Source organism: Solanum verrucosum, unplaced genomic scaffold (assembly GCF_900185275.1).
Source record: "Solanum verrucosum unplaced genomic scaffold, falcon-dt-bn FXZP01000268.1, whole genome shotgun sequence".
Lineage (NCBI taxonomy): Eukaryota > Viridiplantae > Streptophyta > Magnoliopsida > Solanales > Solanaceae > Solanum > Solanum verrucosum.
In genome coordinates this window covers 3,335,884-3,353,329 of record NW_026019957.1, presented here as the reverse complement: position 1 = coordinate 3,353,329, position 17,446 = coordinate 3,335,884, and the positions used below count along the sequence as shown (strand labels likewise).

The following is a 17,446-nucleotide window of genomic DNA, read 5'->3' as shown; positions in this document are numbered from 1 at the left end:
ACTTGAAAAATAGAAGAATATTCCTTATCTTTATTGTAATTTAATTTAATTATTGAGATTCGTCATGATTTTGTCTTTTTGGAAGAATTACTATAATTTATTCTTTAGTGTTGAAGGAATAATATTTTTTTTTTATAATTGAGAAAAAGTCAAAAAGGTTGGGCAATTAGTGGGGTTGGAATTTCAATTCAACTTGCGTGATGTTTGTTTCTAAAACATATTATTTTAAAATCACTTAATGATAATAATATATTCCATGCAATGTTAAGATAAAGTTTGAGAAGAATAATACAACATATTCATATTTAGTGGAATTTCATAAAGTTGAATGATTTGAGAATAATAGAGTGTACACACTATTTTATAGTATCAAAGGAAAAATAATATAAAGTTTGTAAGAAAAAATAGTGACAATAATAAAATAATTTGATAACTGAGATGCAATAAACAACATATAACAAGAATTATAAGGGTACGATAAGTATAAGACAACTCTCCCTATTTAAAGTTATGTCCTCCTACATTCAACTTCTCGCACCTCCTCACTGGGGTGTTGGCGTACCTTCTTTGCACATGCCCAAACTATTTTAGTCTGACTTTCCTAATCTTATCGCCACACAGATTATTCCCACCTTTTTCTGAGTAATCTCATTCCTAATCTTGTCACTCCTATTATGACCATACATTCATCTCAACATCCTTATCTCTACAACATACATTTTTTGAACATGCAAGTTCTTGACCGACTAACACTTCATTCTTTCACTAATTTCATTTCTTCTATTATTGAATTTTCTGAACTCTCCCAACCGGCCACACCTTTCAACTCTTATATATTTTTCATTGAATTTAAAAAATAAATAAATTTTACTTCATAAAATCTACGTTGACTCTAGTCTCTCTAGACTTCACTTGTGAAATTACACCAAGTAAATTCTTGTTATTCAATTTATATATGTCAACTAGAAAATAAAAAAATCTCTTTATGAAATTTGATTTTACATCTGAGACCATCGTGATTTCCAATAGATACTTGGTTCAAAGTAAAATATTACTAAAATCATCAATAGAAGAAAAGTATATTACATAGAATACATATTCAAATCTGAGTTTTCAACTGTCTACACATTCAAATAATCTTTTGACTTATCTAATTAGAAGTAAGTACTTTCAGAATCAAACTATTTTCAATATTGTCATATCATTGTCAGGAAGAAGTCTTAGTTTGTTTAACTAATGTTTCAGAATTTTTTATGAATTTTCTTTTAATATTCCCTCCGTTACATTTTATCTGGTACTTTTCGAATTTTGAGCTTCAAACAAATTTATCTTTGACCGTAAGTTTTTCATAGATCTTTTAAACATTTTGAATTATCAATGACTGTGACTTACAATACTTTTTACGTAGCCTACAAATATATATAAATTTCATTTCAAATAAATTAAAATTTTCATGTGTAAATTTCTAATCAAACTTAAACCGTTTTGACTCTCGAAAAACAAAAATGTCACATAAGGACAGAGGGAGTAAGAAACAATAACAGTCAACTTTGTATGTGAAAGTTGAAATATTCAAAATGTGTTTTCTCAGGGTGGGTGGTTTTGGTGCTACTATTGGTGAATTATTAGCTCTTCAACCTTATATATATAATATATATAAAAATATAGACTTTGGACCTAATTTATATTCAAAAAATTAGCTCGAAGAAAGGTGAATTACCTAAGTCATATAAGAAGTCTAGAAATCTAATTTCGATCGATGTTGGATATTTTTGTTGCATCACTCTCTTTCATGCTCGGACACTATTTGGACGGAAGCGTGTACAATCATGGATTGTAGTATATCATCATTTGTGTATGGTTTAGGAGCCTACTTCAGTCATGGGCCTGACTCTGATACTATTTTAATATTTGAACCACAAATACTAGTTTAAGAGACTTATGAGTTTCTTCTTAGCGAAAGTGAATCTTCAACAACCGCGACTCATATTAACTGTCATCGGGAATAAACCTTACAAAGTAGATGAATCCCCATGATTTAACAATCTAGATATTCTTTTCAACAATTCTCATAATTTGAAAAATAAATATGAAAATTTGTACAATAGATACATGTATAATATATATGGGGAAAAAACTCAAGTATACAAATAAAGTATCTTAATTACCACTATATGACAATAGTTTTTTTTTTCACCTATATAACAATAGTTCAAAGTTATGTTTAACTTAAAAAAAAAAAAAAACGTGAATTCATGCTCCACGATTTATGGTATTCCCTATTTTTCCCAAATCCCATAATTTACTCAAAGTGGTTATAAATATTCTCTCCTACCAATAAAAGGTTTCTTAACAAATATAAAACTCTCTTTCCATTCATTCTGATTGAATGTTCAATCATGGATACCAACAATTATTCAATCCTAATTCAACATAAAGGACGTTGGGATGCATCAGGTGTTAATTATACTTTCAATATATAAATGGTGTTTTTTTTAATCGTGTAATTGAAAAACATGGTCATTGTTGTTGTTACTCATCGATTTCGTGATTTGGATTTTATTTATTTTTATTAATTTTTTCTATGGTTTTGAGATTCAAAAGAGAAATAATATTTAGTGATTGTCTTTTTTGGTAATTGATTTGGTGAAAGTAATCTTTTTTAATTATCAAAATTATGGACGGCACGTTCAGTATACTATTGATTTTTTTTTGTGTCATTCGGTATAGGTTTTATTGTTCATGATTATGGTGAACGTATTGATTAAATTTTGGTACATAATAATTGTTTAAACACCGTATTTACGTTAAAAATCACTTTTAAAAAAATAATTTTTGTCTATCATGAGTTGTTTAATTAATGATGTAATATGGGTTGTTGTTGATATTCACCCATTCCGATTTTTATTTTATTTTATTAATTCATTAGTTTTGGTGCATATTTATTGAATAGTTAGTGATTATCTGGTTTGGTAATTTATTTGGTGAATTTAATCGTTTTTAATTATCAAAATGCTGGACTGCATTTGGAGTTGATTTTATTTGATGAAATTAATCGTTTTAATTTATTTGGTGAACATGCTGATTTTTTGGTGTCATTCAGCGTTGGTTTTATTGTTTTACATGATAATGGTGAAAATAGTGCTCATATGTTGGTACATGATGGTGCTGTAAACATCATATTTAAGTTAAAAATTATCTAGTCAGCAAAAATATGCTTTAAAACATACTATAAAATTTGTTTGGTGTATGTGTATGTATTTGTAGTATATGTCGTTGATTGTAAATAATTTAGTAGTTTATGATGAATGTGATTTTTGATTGAATTAAGGTACATACCTTGAAAGTATAAAGTAGATACGAAAATTTGGTTTAATTAGTGATCAATTTGTGTTGGTTTATTCATACCAAGATAACAACCATACGTACTAACTTTAAGAGGTAAAAGCATCTTGTATACCAATACAATTAGGAATTTTACCTAAACAAATCATATTGTATATCATTATTCAAACTGAACTTTTATGCTGAATTAAATTTAAAACACCATTATATGTTGGTGTATTTTATATAGTATAGTTAATTTATATTATCTTTTGGTAGATGTGTTTGTGGTTTATATCGTTATTCTTAACTCTATTTTGAAATGTATCGCAGGAAGGTATGTAGATTTCAAGATTGAAGGAATCATTTATGACGCGAACACCAATTATAATAGGTTAACTAAGGGGGGGAATCTTAGTAACTTAGTTAACTACCTTAACTATCACCTTGTTGGTGAAAATTCGATTTCCCGCCTTGTAATTTCCTCCCCATTTCTTCTTCCCCTACATGGGGTCACAACAAGAAATCTTGTATCAAATTTCCACCACAAAATTGACATCGCAGTGTTATGTTGTTTTAATTTATTAATCTGTTTTGTAGAATCATTATTTAATGGTATTTTACATTATAAATTTATTCGTGAATGCTATAAAATGTTCAAACAATTGCTGTTGTGGTAATGGAAATTGTATATATGGTTGGATTTTAAATTGATCTGCAGATTTTTGTGGTGTAAACTATTAATTGGTATCTGCATTAGTCTACATTTGTAATTAGACTAGTAAATATTTTTTGTGGTTGATGTAGTACAAATAGTTGTGACTCTTGTGGTACTAATAATGGTGATATATTTGAATTTAAATTAATCTGTAGACGTACATGATAACATTTAGTAGACAAAATTATATACCAATTAAAGCGTCCTTATATGAATAATAAATAGTATTTGAAACCAGATTATAAATAACTAGTCATCAAAATGTGAATTTATTTTTTAATGAAATTAATTAAATTTTTAAATTCAATGGTATTATGAAATTGATTATTAGGAATTGCAATATTTGTGAATAACCTCTATGGGTAAGAAAATTTTTAGTACATACTTGATACAAATATGGTGAAGTTTCTTATAGTGTAGTAACTGAAAGGTATTATTGTCAAAACATTGACTTTGATTGTGGTATAAAATTACTTTTTGGATATAAAAAAGATTTTTAGTACATATATTTCATACAAATATGGTGTAGTTTCTTATAATGCAGTAACTGAAAGGTATTATTGTCAAAACGTTGATTTTGATTGTGGTACAAAATTATCTTTTGGATAAAAAAAGATTTATGAAAATTTCAACAGATTCGTATATAAAATGATATATATTGATGTGTATTGTTGAATTAAAATACGGTATAATCCTCTTGCTAAATTGATAGTCTGAACACTAACTTTATACCACAATTATATCACATAATGTACCATAATTTTATACCATCACAAACACTAATATTTTTATCAAATATTATCTTTCAGTTCCAACACTAGAATAAACAACATTACATTTTGAGAAATATTAATTTTCAGAATTTCCAGAAGAACTAAAAATTAGGCACAATGAAATACAAAGATAAAAAATTATTAAATAACAATTAAGTTTATCCAACTGTATAACAAAAACTTTCTCAAAATATGATAAATTGATGGTAGAAATTGTTCTAAAATGAATTTCTTTCATACAATCACCACCATATGAATACTCCTTCAAATCAACAGTTGAAAACTCTTTTTCCTTAACCTCCACTTTTGACAAATTAGGAGTAACATAGATAGACTTTTCACTATCCATGGCAAGATTTTATCTTCCGTATTCACTCATGCAGAAGCGAATGTATTCAACTCGAAACTTGATCTCGAACACACATCAGAATTATTAATAGTTGCTATCCAACTGCCAATACCCAAGGTTCTTTCTAGGAAACGAATATATAAGATTTGTCCTATTCATAATCGTACAAATCAAAGAAAACATACAATTGTATTTCAAATTATAAATAATTTTGAAAAACAATATTAAAAAGAAGAAACAAAATTCTTGATAAGAAAAGATGAAGATTTTTACCAAGAAATAACAATGGCATAAGTGAGAGAATAAAAATTAAATGGTGTGATTTCATGAATAAGAAGTTAAGAGAGACTAACATTGTTTGGATTATTGTTACCCATTGTTTCATAATGTATTGTATTGTATTGTACTCTATTGTATTGTATGGTAGATACAATATTTAGCTAGACTGTATTGTTTGTTGTTGTTTAATAATATTTTTATTGTTTGGTTTGACGGTATCGTATTGTATTGTAATTTATAAATTTACTAAAATATCCTTAATTATTCTAAGGTAGGAGGTTTGACTAGAATTAAATAATATAAGGTAAAGGGTAAAATAGTATTATGAAATATTATGTAAAGATATAATTGGAAAAAGAAATTAAGTAACAATGGGAATACACCAAATTGGTTGTTCCATAAAACGGGGGTTTTCATTATTACGTAACAACAGAATTTAACAATACAATACAATATATTTTAAGTAACAATCAAAACAAACATTGTAGATATAGTAACAATACAATACAATGAGTAACAATGATCCAAACAGAGTGTAAAACATCTTCTTTCTTTTTTAGAAAATGAAACGTATTAGATAGTGATTGGGAATTAAAAATAAAATAGAAATTATAACTCCCAAAAAATCAGCCCACTATCCCAAAAAAATAGCAAATAAAACGGCATCCCACATAAAAATAAAATAATGTGCATCTATTATGTTGTTATGTTTGTAATTAAAAAAATAGTTTTGTAATTAAAAAGGAGTATCTATATATATATTGTTGATTAAAGTGTTAAATAGTATATTCCTGTAATATTTCCTATATAGTGGCTAGCAGTTGTAATTATTTTTGTCCAGCGGCCAAATAAGAAATGGGCTTTTGGCCTTAATGGACTAGTTTAGTGGATCGATAAGCAAACAGGATAAAGACTGCAAAAAAGACAAATGGGCTTTCGGCCCTATATACAATCCAATAGCTAGCAAGATTCACTTTATTTATTTTTGTTGTCTATTTGTTTGGACAATTATGATGTTGGTATTTTTGTGGTTAAAGTAAAAAATTTATTCGCACCCGAAATTTATGTTAAATGATATATTTTGAATATTTTTTAATCTATAAAAAAATGATATCTTTTTATGTTTAGGAAGAATTAAAGTTTGAATTACTCTCCCCGTCCATCTTTATTTGTCTAGTATATTAAAAGTAGTTGTTTAACTTTATTTGTACAGTTTGAAAAATCAAGAAATAATTTACTATTTTGTGTCTATTTTACCCTTGATATTAAATACTATTCATTTTTCAATATTTAGATGGCTTATAATTAATAGGGGTGATATAGTAAAATTATCCCTCTATTTATTGTTTCTTAAAGAGTATGTAAAGTCAAATATGAACAAGTAAAGGTGACAACGACACACTACAACAAAACAACTTTTAGTGGCAATAAATTGGTCAATTAATAAAGAGTGCTAAAGTCTTTACCGGCATTAGTTAAGTGTCATTAGATCCAATGTCGCTAAAGGCTTTAGGGACATATACAAAGAGTGTTAATTGCCGCTAAAAATATATATTTAGCGGCTATTGAGCTATTGTCGTTAATTAATTGCCGCTAAAGATCATTTTTGATGTAGTGACAGTAATAGATACACGTGTGAAATAAAAAGTCTTAAACCTATCATCAACTAGTAGCTATTGCCTATATGAATCTTTTTCTTTCATTGTGTTCTATTCTTAGCTAAGTCTGCATTGATACCGAACATTTGCAGGTCTTTTGAGAGAACTTCCTTCCGTGTAATTTTAGGTCTACCCCATCTCATTTTAACAACTTTACTTACCTTAGTTTACACCTTTAGACAAGTGCATCTATAGGTCGATGCGAAACATGTCCAAATCATCTCAAGCGACCTTCTCGTATTTTATCTTCAATGTGTATTACTTGCACCTTCTGACAAATGCATTCATTTCTAATCTCTTATCTAGTCTTATATTAATGTACATCCATTTTAGCATCAGCATCTCGACAACACTCATCTTGTGGTTATGTTGAATTTTAGCAGCCCAACATTCACTATCATATAATATTTACCAACTTACAAATCTCATGTTGACTAAACCTGCAATACATGTATTTAGTTTTATTTCTACTTATTCTGAAACTCTCACTCTCTAAAATCCTCCTTCATATAGTTCAAATTTTTGTTTAATACCTTCGCTTGTTTAGTCAATTAACACAATATAAAAAAATATCAAAACTTGAGATTAAAAAACCAATGTAGTCACAAAAATGCACAAGTTGTGGTACTAAAAACTCAAGATAGGACATGAATTATTAGGATATACTCTCCACCTACCAGAGGCTCTATTCTTGAAACATTTTAAAAATATTCGTCTATCATCTTAACATGTTCTATCCTTTTCTTAGGTCTTCAAAATATCCCTACCATTTCATTACCAAAATTAATAACCCCCTTCATAGTCATCAAGCTTAAAATCCCATTCCATTAGGATGTTCATCTCCTCTCAATAAATCGCTTATCAGAAGTGAACTCAGAATTTAAAATTTATGAAATATTCCTACAATAAATCCAATGAATATTATAATAATAATAATTAGATTCATATTCAAATATTTATAAGTATCCAATAAACTTTTTAATATATAGATACACATAACATGCAAGAGGACTCACCACTTGATGACTTGGATGATGAAAATGTTAACCTTGGATAAAAAGACAGACTCATTATCCACCGAATTTTACAATAAAAATATAGTGGTTTTTTCAGTTAAAAAGTATGTAAAGCATGAAACAAAGTACATACATAATTGACATAAAGGTGAAAAAGGAAATTAATAAACACACACTGCCTAGCTGGAGAATATCAAAATGTCATTAAATGTAACATGTCAAAGGGGGAGGGGACTCTTCACTTGGTAATTTGTCAGATCAAAAAAATCCTTCCTAGTTGCAAAGACAAAATTTTAATGGCATGGACCATAGAGAGTGTTTAATGAAAGAAGTAGACATACGTCAACAGAAAACAATACCCCTACACCCCGTGGTGGAGCCAAGATTTTGAATAAGGGATTTCAAAACTTGAGAAGTAAACACACGAACTAGTGGAAGGAGGTTCGACATCTATTAGACATATCTAATTTTTTTCTAACTATGTATAAATAGTAAAATTTTCCGCCAAAGGAGGTTCGGATGAACCCCTAGGAATATGCTGACTCCTCCCCTCCCTCCACCCCCATCCCACCCCTACCCCCCACAAAGACAACACAAAAATTAACTCTTGGTGTCTTTACCAAAACAAAAACAAACAAAAAAAACACAAAATCTACAAATTGCCCACAAAAAGATATGTGGACCCTTGTGTAAACAAATAAGCAATGCCATAGCAAGTAAAATGAAAAGTTTGAAGCCTTGTGCTGACCTATATTTTTCCACTCAAGATTCATGTGTTGCATCTCTTTTTGCACTGCCGACACCTTTTTTTTTTTGTCTCAATAATGAACCTTACAAAAAAATAAATTAGGCCCTGTTCATGTACACCCTAGATAGAGGTGAAGAGTTCATCATTTGAAGGACCATTTTGAGGTCTCAATAGAAGAGCCATAAAGTGTCTTTTTTCAATATATCTAAGTTTTAATTCTTAGGACCAAAAAATCAAATGTCAAGCGAAAGCTAGCAAAATAAACTTTGGAAGACTATAAGTAAGAAGATAAAAGAGGAATATATCAAAAGAAATGCAAAATAAGGTTTGGTCAGTCAACCCAATCCACGAGAGGAGATGAACAATCCACTATATAAGAGAGAGTACAAAATATAGAGACTTAGGTTAAGGTCAAGGTCAGGTCTCGAGTCGGGATTGGGTCCCGAGTCAAGGGTCGGATCTCTGGTTAGTTCCTATGTCTCGAGTCCATGGTTAGAGCTAGGGTCAAGTTGGGTCTCGAGTCTGAATCAAGTCTCGAGTAGAGACCGAGGATAGAGGATTGGGTTAGGTCTCGAGTAAGGGTCGGGTCTCAAGTGTCAGTTCTTGAGTCGAGAGTTGAGGCCAAGGGTCGAGGGTTAGGTCTCGAGTAATGATCGGGTCTCAAGTGTCAGGTCTTGAGTCGAGAGTTGACGCCAAGGGTCAAGGGTCAAGTTCTTGTTCCAAGGGGTTGGTTTCGGGTTGAGTCTCGATGGAGATAGAAGATCGGGAATCAAGTCTAATCAAGGTTGAGTCTGATGTCCCGAGGGTCGGGTTGAGGCTCGATTCATGTGTCTCGAGTCAGGGTCCGATCAAGGTTCAGGGCTCGAGTCTTGAGTCGAGGTCAAATCTCAACTTAGGGTAGGGGGCTAAGGGAAGGGTGGACCTAAGTAAAGGGTGGTGTAGGGGAAGGTGGACCATTCAAACAAATTGGATCAAACTGGACATGTCATGACCTAATCAATTTTTACTCTATTTCAGTCATTTCACCTCAATCCATTTATTAGCTCAACCTATTTTAATTTGCTCAATTTAAGCCTAATCCCCCCATTTGACACTGTTACTAACAGACAATGATGAAATCTATGGGAGCAGAGATGAAAAACACAAGGTGATTTTTTGTGTATCATTTTTTTCCTATATAAGCTTTGATGAATAGAGTTATCTAATACCTACACAAATGAGAGGTAGCAAATGCTCTGTGATTCCAACATCCACTTGGTGCAACCACCTTTTCTTGTGTTGGACCCTGCTCCCTCCCATCTTTTATTTCAATGGACTCCATGGCGATGGCTATTGCAAGTTTTACCACAAACATATACGTAAAATCTCACTCATGCTCGATGTTTACACCAAATCACATCCGCTTGAGGTGACAACATAGAGAAGGGCATGACCTACATACTCACCCACGTGGGGGCACAACTGTAGTGTCGCGGCTCTGCCATGAATAGTTATCATAAAGGCTTACAAGATCAGTCAATTGCTAAGTCACCTCAAGATAAGAATTACCCTACACCAGAGCATGGTAACCAAAGATAGCAAAACCAACAAAAGCAAATGTACATGAATGGTAAAGTGTCTTAATTCATTACAACAGACAATTCCAAGAATTTGAAAGGCAAGTTTGACTAGGCCTTATTTAGGCCATTTTAAATCCTTATATACATAATATGATGAATGTGAAATGCCTTGAACAACACAAGTACTGCTTTTGAGAAATCCCAAATGAGAAATAAATAAAGTAAAAAAAAAATGAGATTGCTTCTACCTATAGTATTATTGACAAACAATTGACTCTATGTAAAAAACTTACAATAATTACCCTATCTAAAGATATTAGGGAACTCACACAGGCATGACATAATAGTCTCGCGTACAAAATCCTAATTGGCTTCATTTCATATAGCAGAAGTCGATATCTGGAAATATCCGAGCTATTCCCTGGACTCTGTTGTTCTGCCGGTACAAAGTTCAGATGAGAGGAAGTGTATCAGCTCTTGAAATACTATATGTAGGTTGCTCTTTCTCCTCTCTTGAGCAATATTAACTAATCTGCTCTCCGATAAGATCAAGACCAACGAGGAGGAATGTCACTCCTTGGAAAAGAAGGAAGTAAAAGTGGAGACCATGAGCAGATAAAAGGCTTCTAGCTGACGCCGTTAAGAGTAAGAAAGCAAGAGCTAGCTCTTTTCTGTATATTTTGTTGCTCTTCTTGACAGGTGTAGAAGTTTCATCTTTCTGTTTGTTCAATCGGTTCAGCTCAGAAAGTTCACTTTCCGATGCCCCTCTGCTAATCTGTGGTGCTCCAAATGCTTTCAAATCTTTTTCAGCAGCGGCCAATAGGTCGGATTCAGAAGACCTTCCTGCTTTTTTGGTAACAACCCACTCGTACGAACTTCCCAATTGGAAAAGTCCAGATACCATAGCATTGAACTTTGTCACTGACATAGTGTTTTCGAAAAGGAGGTAGGGGGCGATGAAAGGAATGGATTTTGGTGCTGGAAGAATGTTTAGAAGTGTCATAAGAATGGGTATGTAGCAAACAACCCAGAAAGGGAGCTCGGCTTCCGGGATGAACATGGTTAGAGGAAGCACTACACAAAACAATGTGAATGAATAGAAGGGAAGAATGAGCTTTCTCAACAAAAAGAAAAGCAGTATTAAGTTGGCTTTCTTCCATATAGATATCTGCACAGAAGTTCCAAAATAAAAGTTCCATTAGAATTTTACAACTACGCCTCAATCTCAAGCTAGTTGGGATTAGCAATACGAAGCCTCGATATTCATTTCATTGCCCCTTCCATTCCAGTATTTAATATTGTAGGTTCCTTAACATCAGAAGAAAAAACTTAAGGAGAAGAGTCAATGTACCTTGGAAGAAACAATAGCAGGAAGACAAACTCGGAAAAGTTGCATGGGTCCCGAATGCCATCGATGTTGCTGCTTCCTATAAGCTTCAAAAGATTCAGGAACTTCACACAGGACCTATTTTTTCCATGTTGATACAATGAGCATTGTGATTAGATTTCCAAATTCACAAAGAATAGTCTAAATAAAGAAGTTCAAAAGTTATCGGGTATAAGACCTTGCAAAAGTTTCATCAAGCAGGATTTCAGTATTTTAAAAGAAGAAAAAAGACCAGAAGGTAGAACCAATCACACAGCCATAAAACCACGTGTTTCGTGAACCGGGTGCAATTCGAGTGAATGACTCAATTTTATTTTATTTTTCAACTAAAAATCAAGATTTGATATCTGACAATGTAGATGTTGAGGGGTATGTTTTAAATTAAAGAATGGAACAGAACGAAAGAGGATGGAATGATTTTTATCTTTCAAATGAAAGAATGCAACTAATGAACAAGGTTATTGACCTTTGAATCTTAGTCAAGTCAATAAAACTCCAGCTTCTACTTGCAAGTACATCTCAATCCCAAACTAGTTCTATGTGCAACTAAATTCTCGAAATAATAAAACCGCTTGCAACAAATGCTAGTCAAAGTAGCAATATATGGTAGCATTAGCACATTTAACAAAAATGTGAAAGTGGAAAATCCTTACCCGCACATCATTAAGATATATGAACTTCCAACCGTTGAGATGCGCACGAACAGCAATATCCATATCCTCCACGGTTGTCCTCTCAAGCCAACCTCCAGACTCTTCCAAAGCTTTGATTCTCCAAATACCAGCAGTTCCGTTGAAACCAAAGAAGTTCAAGAATACTCCATTCACCTGTTGTTCCACCTCAAAATGAAAACACAGATTAATGTTTTGTAGACGAGTCAGCAAGTTCTCATCCTTGTTAACAAATGCCCATCTTGTTTGAACCAATCCTAGCTCGGGGTTGTCCTGTGGTGAAGTTAAGGAATACACGTTAATCGTCAACAATAACATCAACGAACTCACGAAAGGAAGAAAAGAAGAAAGAAACATATTTCACCTTGAAATGCGGGACTGTTTGCTTAAGAAAATCTGGAGTTGGTTGAAAGTCTGCATCAAAGATTGCAACAAATTCATAATCCTTCACATAGTCACAACTCATTGCGGACTTCAAGTTCCCGGCTTTGTAACCAGTTCTAACCAGACGGTGCCTGTAAATTATGTTGACACCCTTTTGGTTCCATTTCGCGACCTCTGACTTTATTAAGTCTTGGATGCACTCATTGTCGGAATCATCAAGAATTTGAATCAACAAACGGTCTTTTGGCCAATCAAGTTGGCAAACTGCTGATATAGACATCTCATATACCTGTGCAGCATCAGTAACAAGAAAAACTTTTGAATACTTAACTCAGAATGAAAAAAAAAAGAAAATAAATGTAAGATGAAAATTATATTGGTTTCATTGAAAAACATAACAACCATGTCTTTTTTGCATGTAGAACGCGACTAACTTAAGCCTCACGTACTATGTGCCTAATCTAGACAAAGATCCGCAAAACGCTCAAGTTCCTTAGTTGGTAATAAGATACTAAAAATCGCAATACTATTGTGAAGAGAAAAGTTAGTGCCAAGTACAAGCAATTGCTAGAGAACATGCCTGAACCACTTCTGTTCCCTAAAACAGAAAAAGCAAGAAACAGATCATAAAAATAAAGTGAATCAGCAAGCTAAAGAGGAAACCATAAATATAAATTGTTTAGCACCACAACAAGAAAGTAGTTGAATTCACCTAAAATCTTCTTTTTTTTGGTCATTTTTCTTTCATAATAGGAAGATCAATAGCGTTCCCACTTACCCTCCAGTATGACTCGAACCCTCAACTTACCAATTGATGGTGGAGGTGCTCAATCACTCGAGCAAGCCTCACTTGTCGAATTCACCTAAATCAACGCGTATATTACCAAATAAACTTCAACTAGTTCAAAGTCTAGAATTGATTCATGTTGACTCCTAACGAAAAGTTCAAAACTTAAACAGGAACCACAGTACAAAAATGAGAAGATAAAATGATAACAATTCAAAAGGGCAGCAACATCAAAATTACCTCTTTTTCGTTACACATAGGAATCTGCACAAGAACCATAGGGTAGTAACTGTTGTTTGATCCCTCAAGATCATCTGATTTAAATGGATCCCCTTCAATCCTTGGCTTAATCTTCTTGCACTTAATGTAAAAGCAACCCAAACAAAGTACCAAACGATCTAACGACTGAATTAGGAATAAAACAGTACAGAATGTGGAGAGTTTTTGAACTGAAGGCGCGATATAATCAGCGCGAAAATCCAACCAAACAACATATATTATATGAAACAACCCCAAAACATCAGAAGTATGTGGCATATACAAATTTGGATTCTGAAAATAATTCCAACCTTTGAAGTAAGCAATCACTTCAAAAGCTAACATAACCAAAGAAACCCCCAAACAAACTTTGATTATTCTAAAAAGTAGATTACTCTTTCCAAGTTTTTCACTTGCAAGAGAAACCCCTTTTCTCAAAATCAACCTATTCTTGATAGTACCAATTAAACTCCACAAAATTGTTGCAAGCCAAGCAACACAACCAACAGCTTGGTTAGCCTTAAGCAACAAAACCCACGTCACTTGTTTAGCATTCTTGCCTCTACTCTTCTCTATAGGCTTAAATGCAGCATCAGGACCATCAATTTCAACAATGGAGAAATTGGGGTTCTCCATTTTCACTATAACTGGTGTTCCCCTTTGTTTATCTTTACCCCACCAGTCAGAAAAATTCAATCTTGGAGCCATTTAAGCTACTTTCAACAACAAATTCACCAGATCTTGAAAAATTCAAGAACAAGTTTTTCTGTTACACTATAAAAGAAATTCAACAACTCTCCATTTTTCTTCTTACTAAACCAAAATACAACAAAATGTTAAGATTCTTTGCATACCCTCAGAGGCAACTCAAGCAACTTAAAAAAATAAAAAAGAAGCAAAGCAACATTATAGAGGAAGGTATATACCATAAATTACCACCTGTGAAACCCTCCCCCTCCCCCCCTACTTCTTGAAAAATTTTACTTTTCCACTTTTTTGGATTTAAGCTATGAAAGTTATGTACTAAAAATAAGTAAAAAAATTAAACACTAGCTGTCAACTTCATCCATTAGAACTGTAAATATGAAGAATGTTTTCATGTGTTGACTGAATGTACAAAAAAATTAGGTGAAAGAAAAAAAATCTAATCTTTAAGATAAAAACTTCATGTCCACTAAACTTTTAGCTCAATTGTTCTTCTAAATTTTCTACTCTCTACTTTTGCTTACTCTTATTTTTAGTTGTTTAACAATTTATATTGATAGTTATTTTAATTTTTACTCTCCACGTGATATATTTAAGAATTAAGACTATAGAATCAGTGAACATTTTAGTACATTCGATGTATCTTTAGTTCATAGCCATAAAATTCAAAAAATTCTTTTATCTCCAAATTACTCACAAAAAGTAAAAAATAACTTCAATTTGTATCATGACGAAACACAATTACCGATTTTCAAATTTGATTTCACTTTAAAAATAAAATCTTTTAAATTTCATAATAAATATGATTGAACGTCCACTAAACTATGTATCAAATTAAAATAAAATAAATTGGAATTGAAAGTATCTTTTTGTGTGGAGGGAGAGGTGGAGGTAGGGGTAGGGGGGAGAGATGGTTCAAATTCATAATTAGACACTTTAGGCTAAAGAATGACTGCTAAAGTAAGTATTACTATTATTTTTTCCTCTTGAAAGTTCTTTTGTTAAGTGCTTTCTCAATTATTGTCAGTACTATTAATTGTTTTTTGCCGTTGATTCTTAATGCTACTGCTTACTGCAAAAATATTTGATCTTTCTGTTTTTTTCTTTATTTTGTTTTTTATATCATTGTTCTTACATTATACTAAAAATGATTTTCAACGTTAATTAATGTTGACGCCACAAATTCCATCTCAAAAACCATATTTTAACTGTGTTTCTACTATATCAACTGTATTTGAACGATTTAATTGAAGCTAAATATATATTTTTTAAAGATAATTAACACTTGTTGTAAATGTTTCTAAAACTTATATTGAATTTAATGACAATTAATTAATATTGATGAATACTTTTACTTATGAAATTAGATTGAGTAAGTTATTATGTGTGTGACTACTGCCTATTAGGTTTATAATTTATTAACATTAATTGTTTAGTTTCTTGGGAGCACAAATGACACATAAAATTCCTTTTTCACTTTAAATTTTTTTGTTATTATGTATATATAGGGATAAGCTAATAAAATAGTGCAGTGGCAGAATGTTTTCTTGTCCTCTTTTGCTTAGTAATTTGAGCTGTTTTGGGATTCGAAAATATTGGGGGCAAAACTGATTTTTGATTATTTTTTTTCAAAAAAGTAGTTGTTAGAGTATGGGCAATATACTATTTAGGAAATAAAGAAATAAATAAATAAGTAAATAAACAGGAATTATATAATTTGATATTTGAGTTATCATGATTTCCTTTTAAGAGTTAAACGGTAAGAACTTTAAGTAATATTTTATGATTTATTTTTTCATCATACTGATATATAAAAATTGAAATTTATAGTATTTTTTGTATAGTTTTTTAATATCTAATTATTTAATTTAAAATATTAAATTAATATAATTTAATTTAACTTTATAAATTAGTCAAATTGACTTTCAAAAGGAACAATAGGACAACTAAAAAGGGACAAAGGGAGTACTCTATTTTTTATTTTTTTGTAAAAATACACAAATATTTTATTTTTTTTAATCGATGATCTATTTGAAATAATTTTTTATTTTTATTTTCAAGATAGTTATAAGATTTCCGTATATTTTATCCTTTAAAAATTTACTTTTGTGAAACTAAACTGAATTTAATGTGTTGTTAAATAGTACACATAAATATTTATAGTTGAAAAAAAAACTTAATTACTATACCTGGGGTGGGGGCCTGGGTAAGGTGTTCAAAGTGTCTTTTTTTTTAATCACGTTGTTAAAATAATGTGGACCTTTTAAAATTCAAATAAATACTTGAAAATGACATTTTAAAAATTGGTTAATGGTAGGAATGATTTTGGTTTACTTTTTTGGTGGAAATTTTTATTTAATCAAAAACGAAGATTCTAAAGTTGGTTATTTCAGTTGTATTCTAATTTTCTTATTAAAAAGAAAATTGTTTTTTAATTCAAAAAAATTGGAAAGCAGCTCATTTGAAGATGATGATAATAAAAATTAATAATTACATCAACAGCAATAATAATTATAATCATAATAATTATAATGACAATACCTAAACACCTCGATGTAGAACCTGAAGTACATGTCAGATCAAGTATCATATTATGTGGACAATGATGATGAACACGAATAATGTTTTTATTTAACAAGTTAAAAACAAAGGTAAGAACGATAAAAAAAAAAATCAATCTTTTTTGTATTTTTAACCTTCGAAAATTTTAATAGAGGACAAATGTACTTCAACCGCACAAATAATAATAATAACAATGAAAACGACGATATCTAAACACCCCAAAGACTTAGATCTTGAATTTTACTTGTCACATCAAATATATACCTTA

General features: G+C 31.1%; 1 protein-coding gene across 1 annotated transcript; it reads right to left on the bottom strand.

Annotated features, from left to right (window-relative positions):
• Positions 1-10,487: 10,487 nt before the first annotated feature.
• Positions 10,488-14,783, bottom strand: LOC125814528 (probable xyloglucan glycosyltransferase 5). The gene is made up of 5 exons (XM_049493982.1): positions 13,894-14,783; positions 12,847-13,155; positions 12,465-12,755; positions 11,776-11,889; positions 10,488-11,592 (listed from the first exon to the last, which is right to left on the bottom strand). Exons 1-5 carry the CDS (start codon positions 14,617-14,619, stop codon positions 10,948-10,950), a joined length of 2,085 nt encoding a protein of 694 aa, XP_049349939.1. The 5' UTR covers positions 14,620-14,783; the 3' UTR covers positions 10,488-10,947.
• Positions 14,784-17,446: the final 2,663 nt, after the last annotated feature.

Coding starts and splice junctions, on each gene's coding strand:
- LOC125814528 (XM_049493982.1), bottom strand. CDS start 14,619: ATGGCTCCAAGATTGAATTTTTCTGACTGGTGGGGTAAAGATAAACAA. Junction 12,756..12,846: donor AAACAGTCCCGCATTTCAAG/GTGAAATATGTT, acceptor ACTTCACCACAG/GACAACCCCGAGCTAGGATT. Junction 11,890..12,464: donor TATATCTTAATGATGTGCGG/GTAAGGATTTTC, acceptor TGGAAAAAATAG/GTCCTGTGTGAAGTTCCTGA.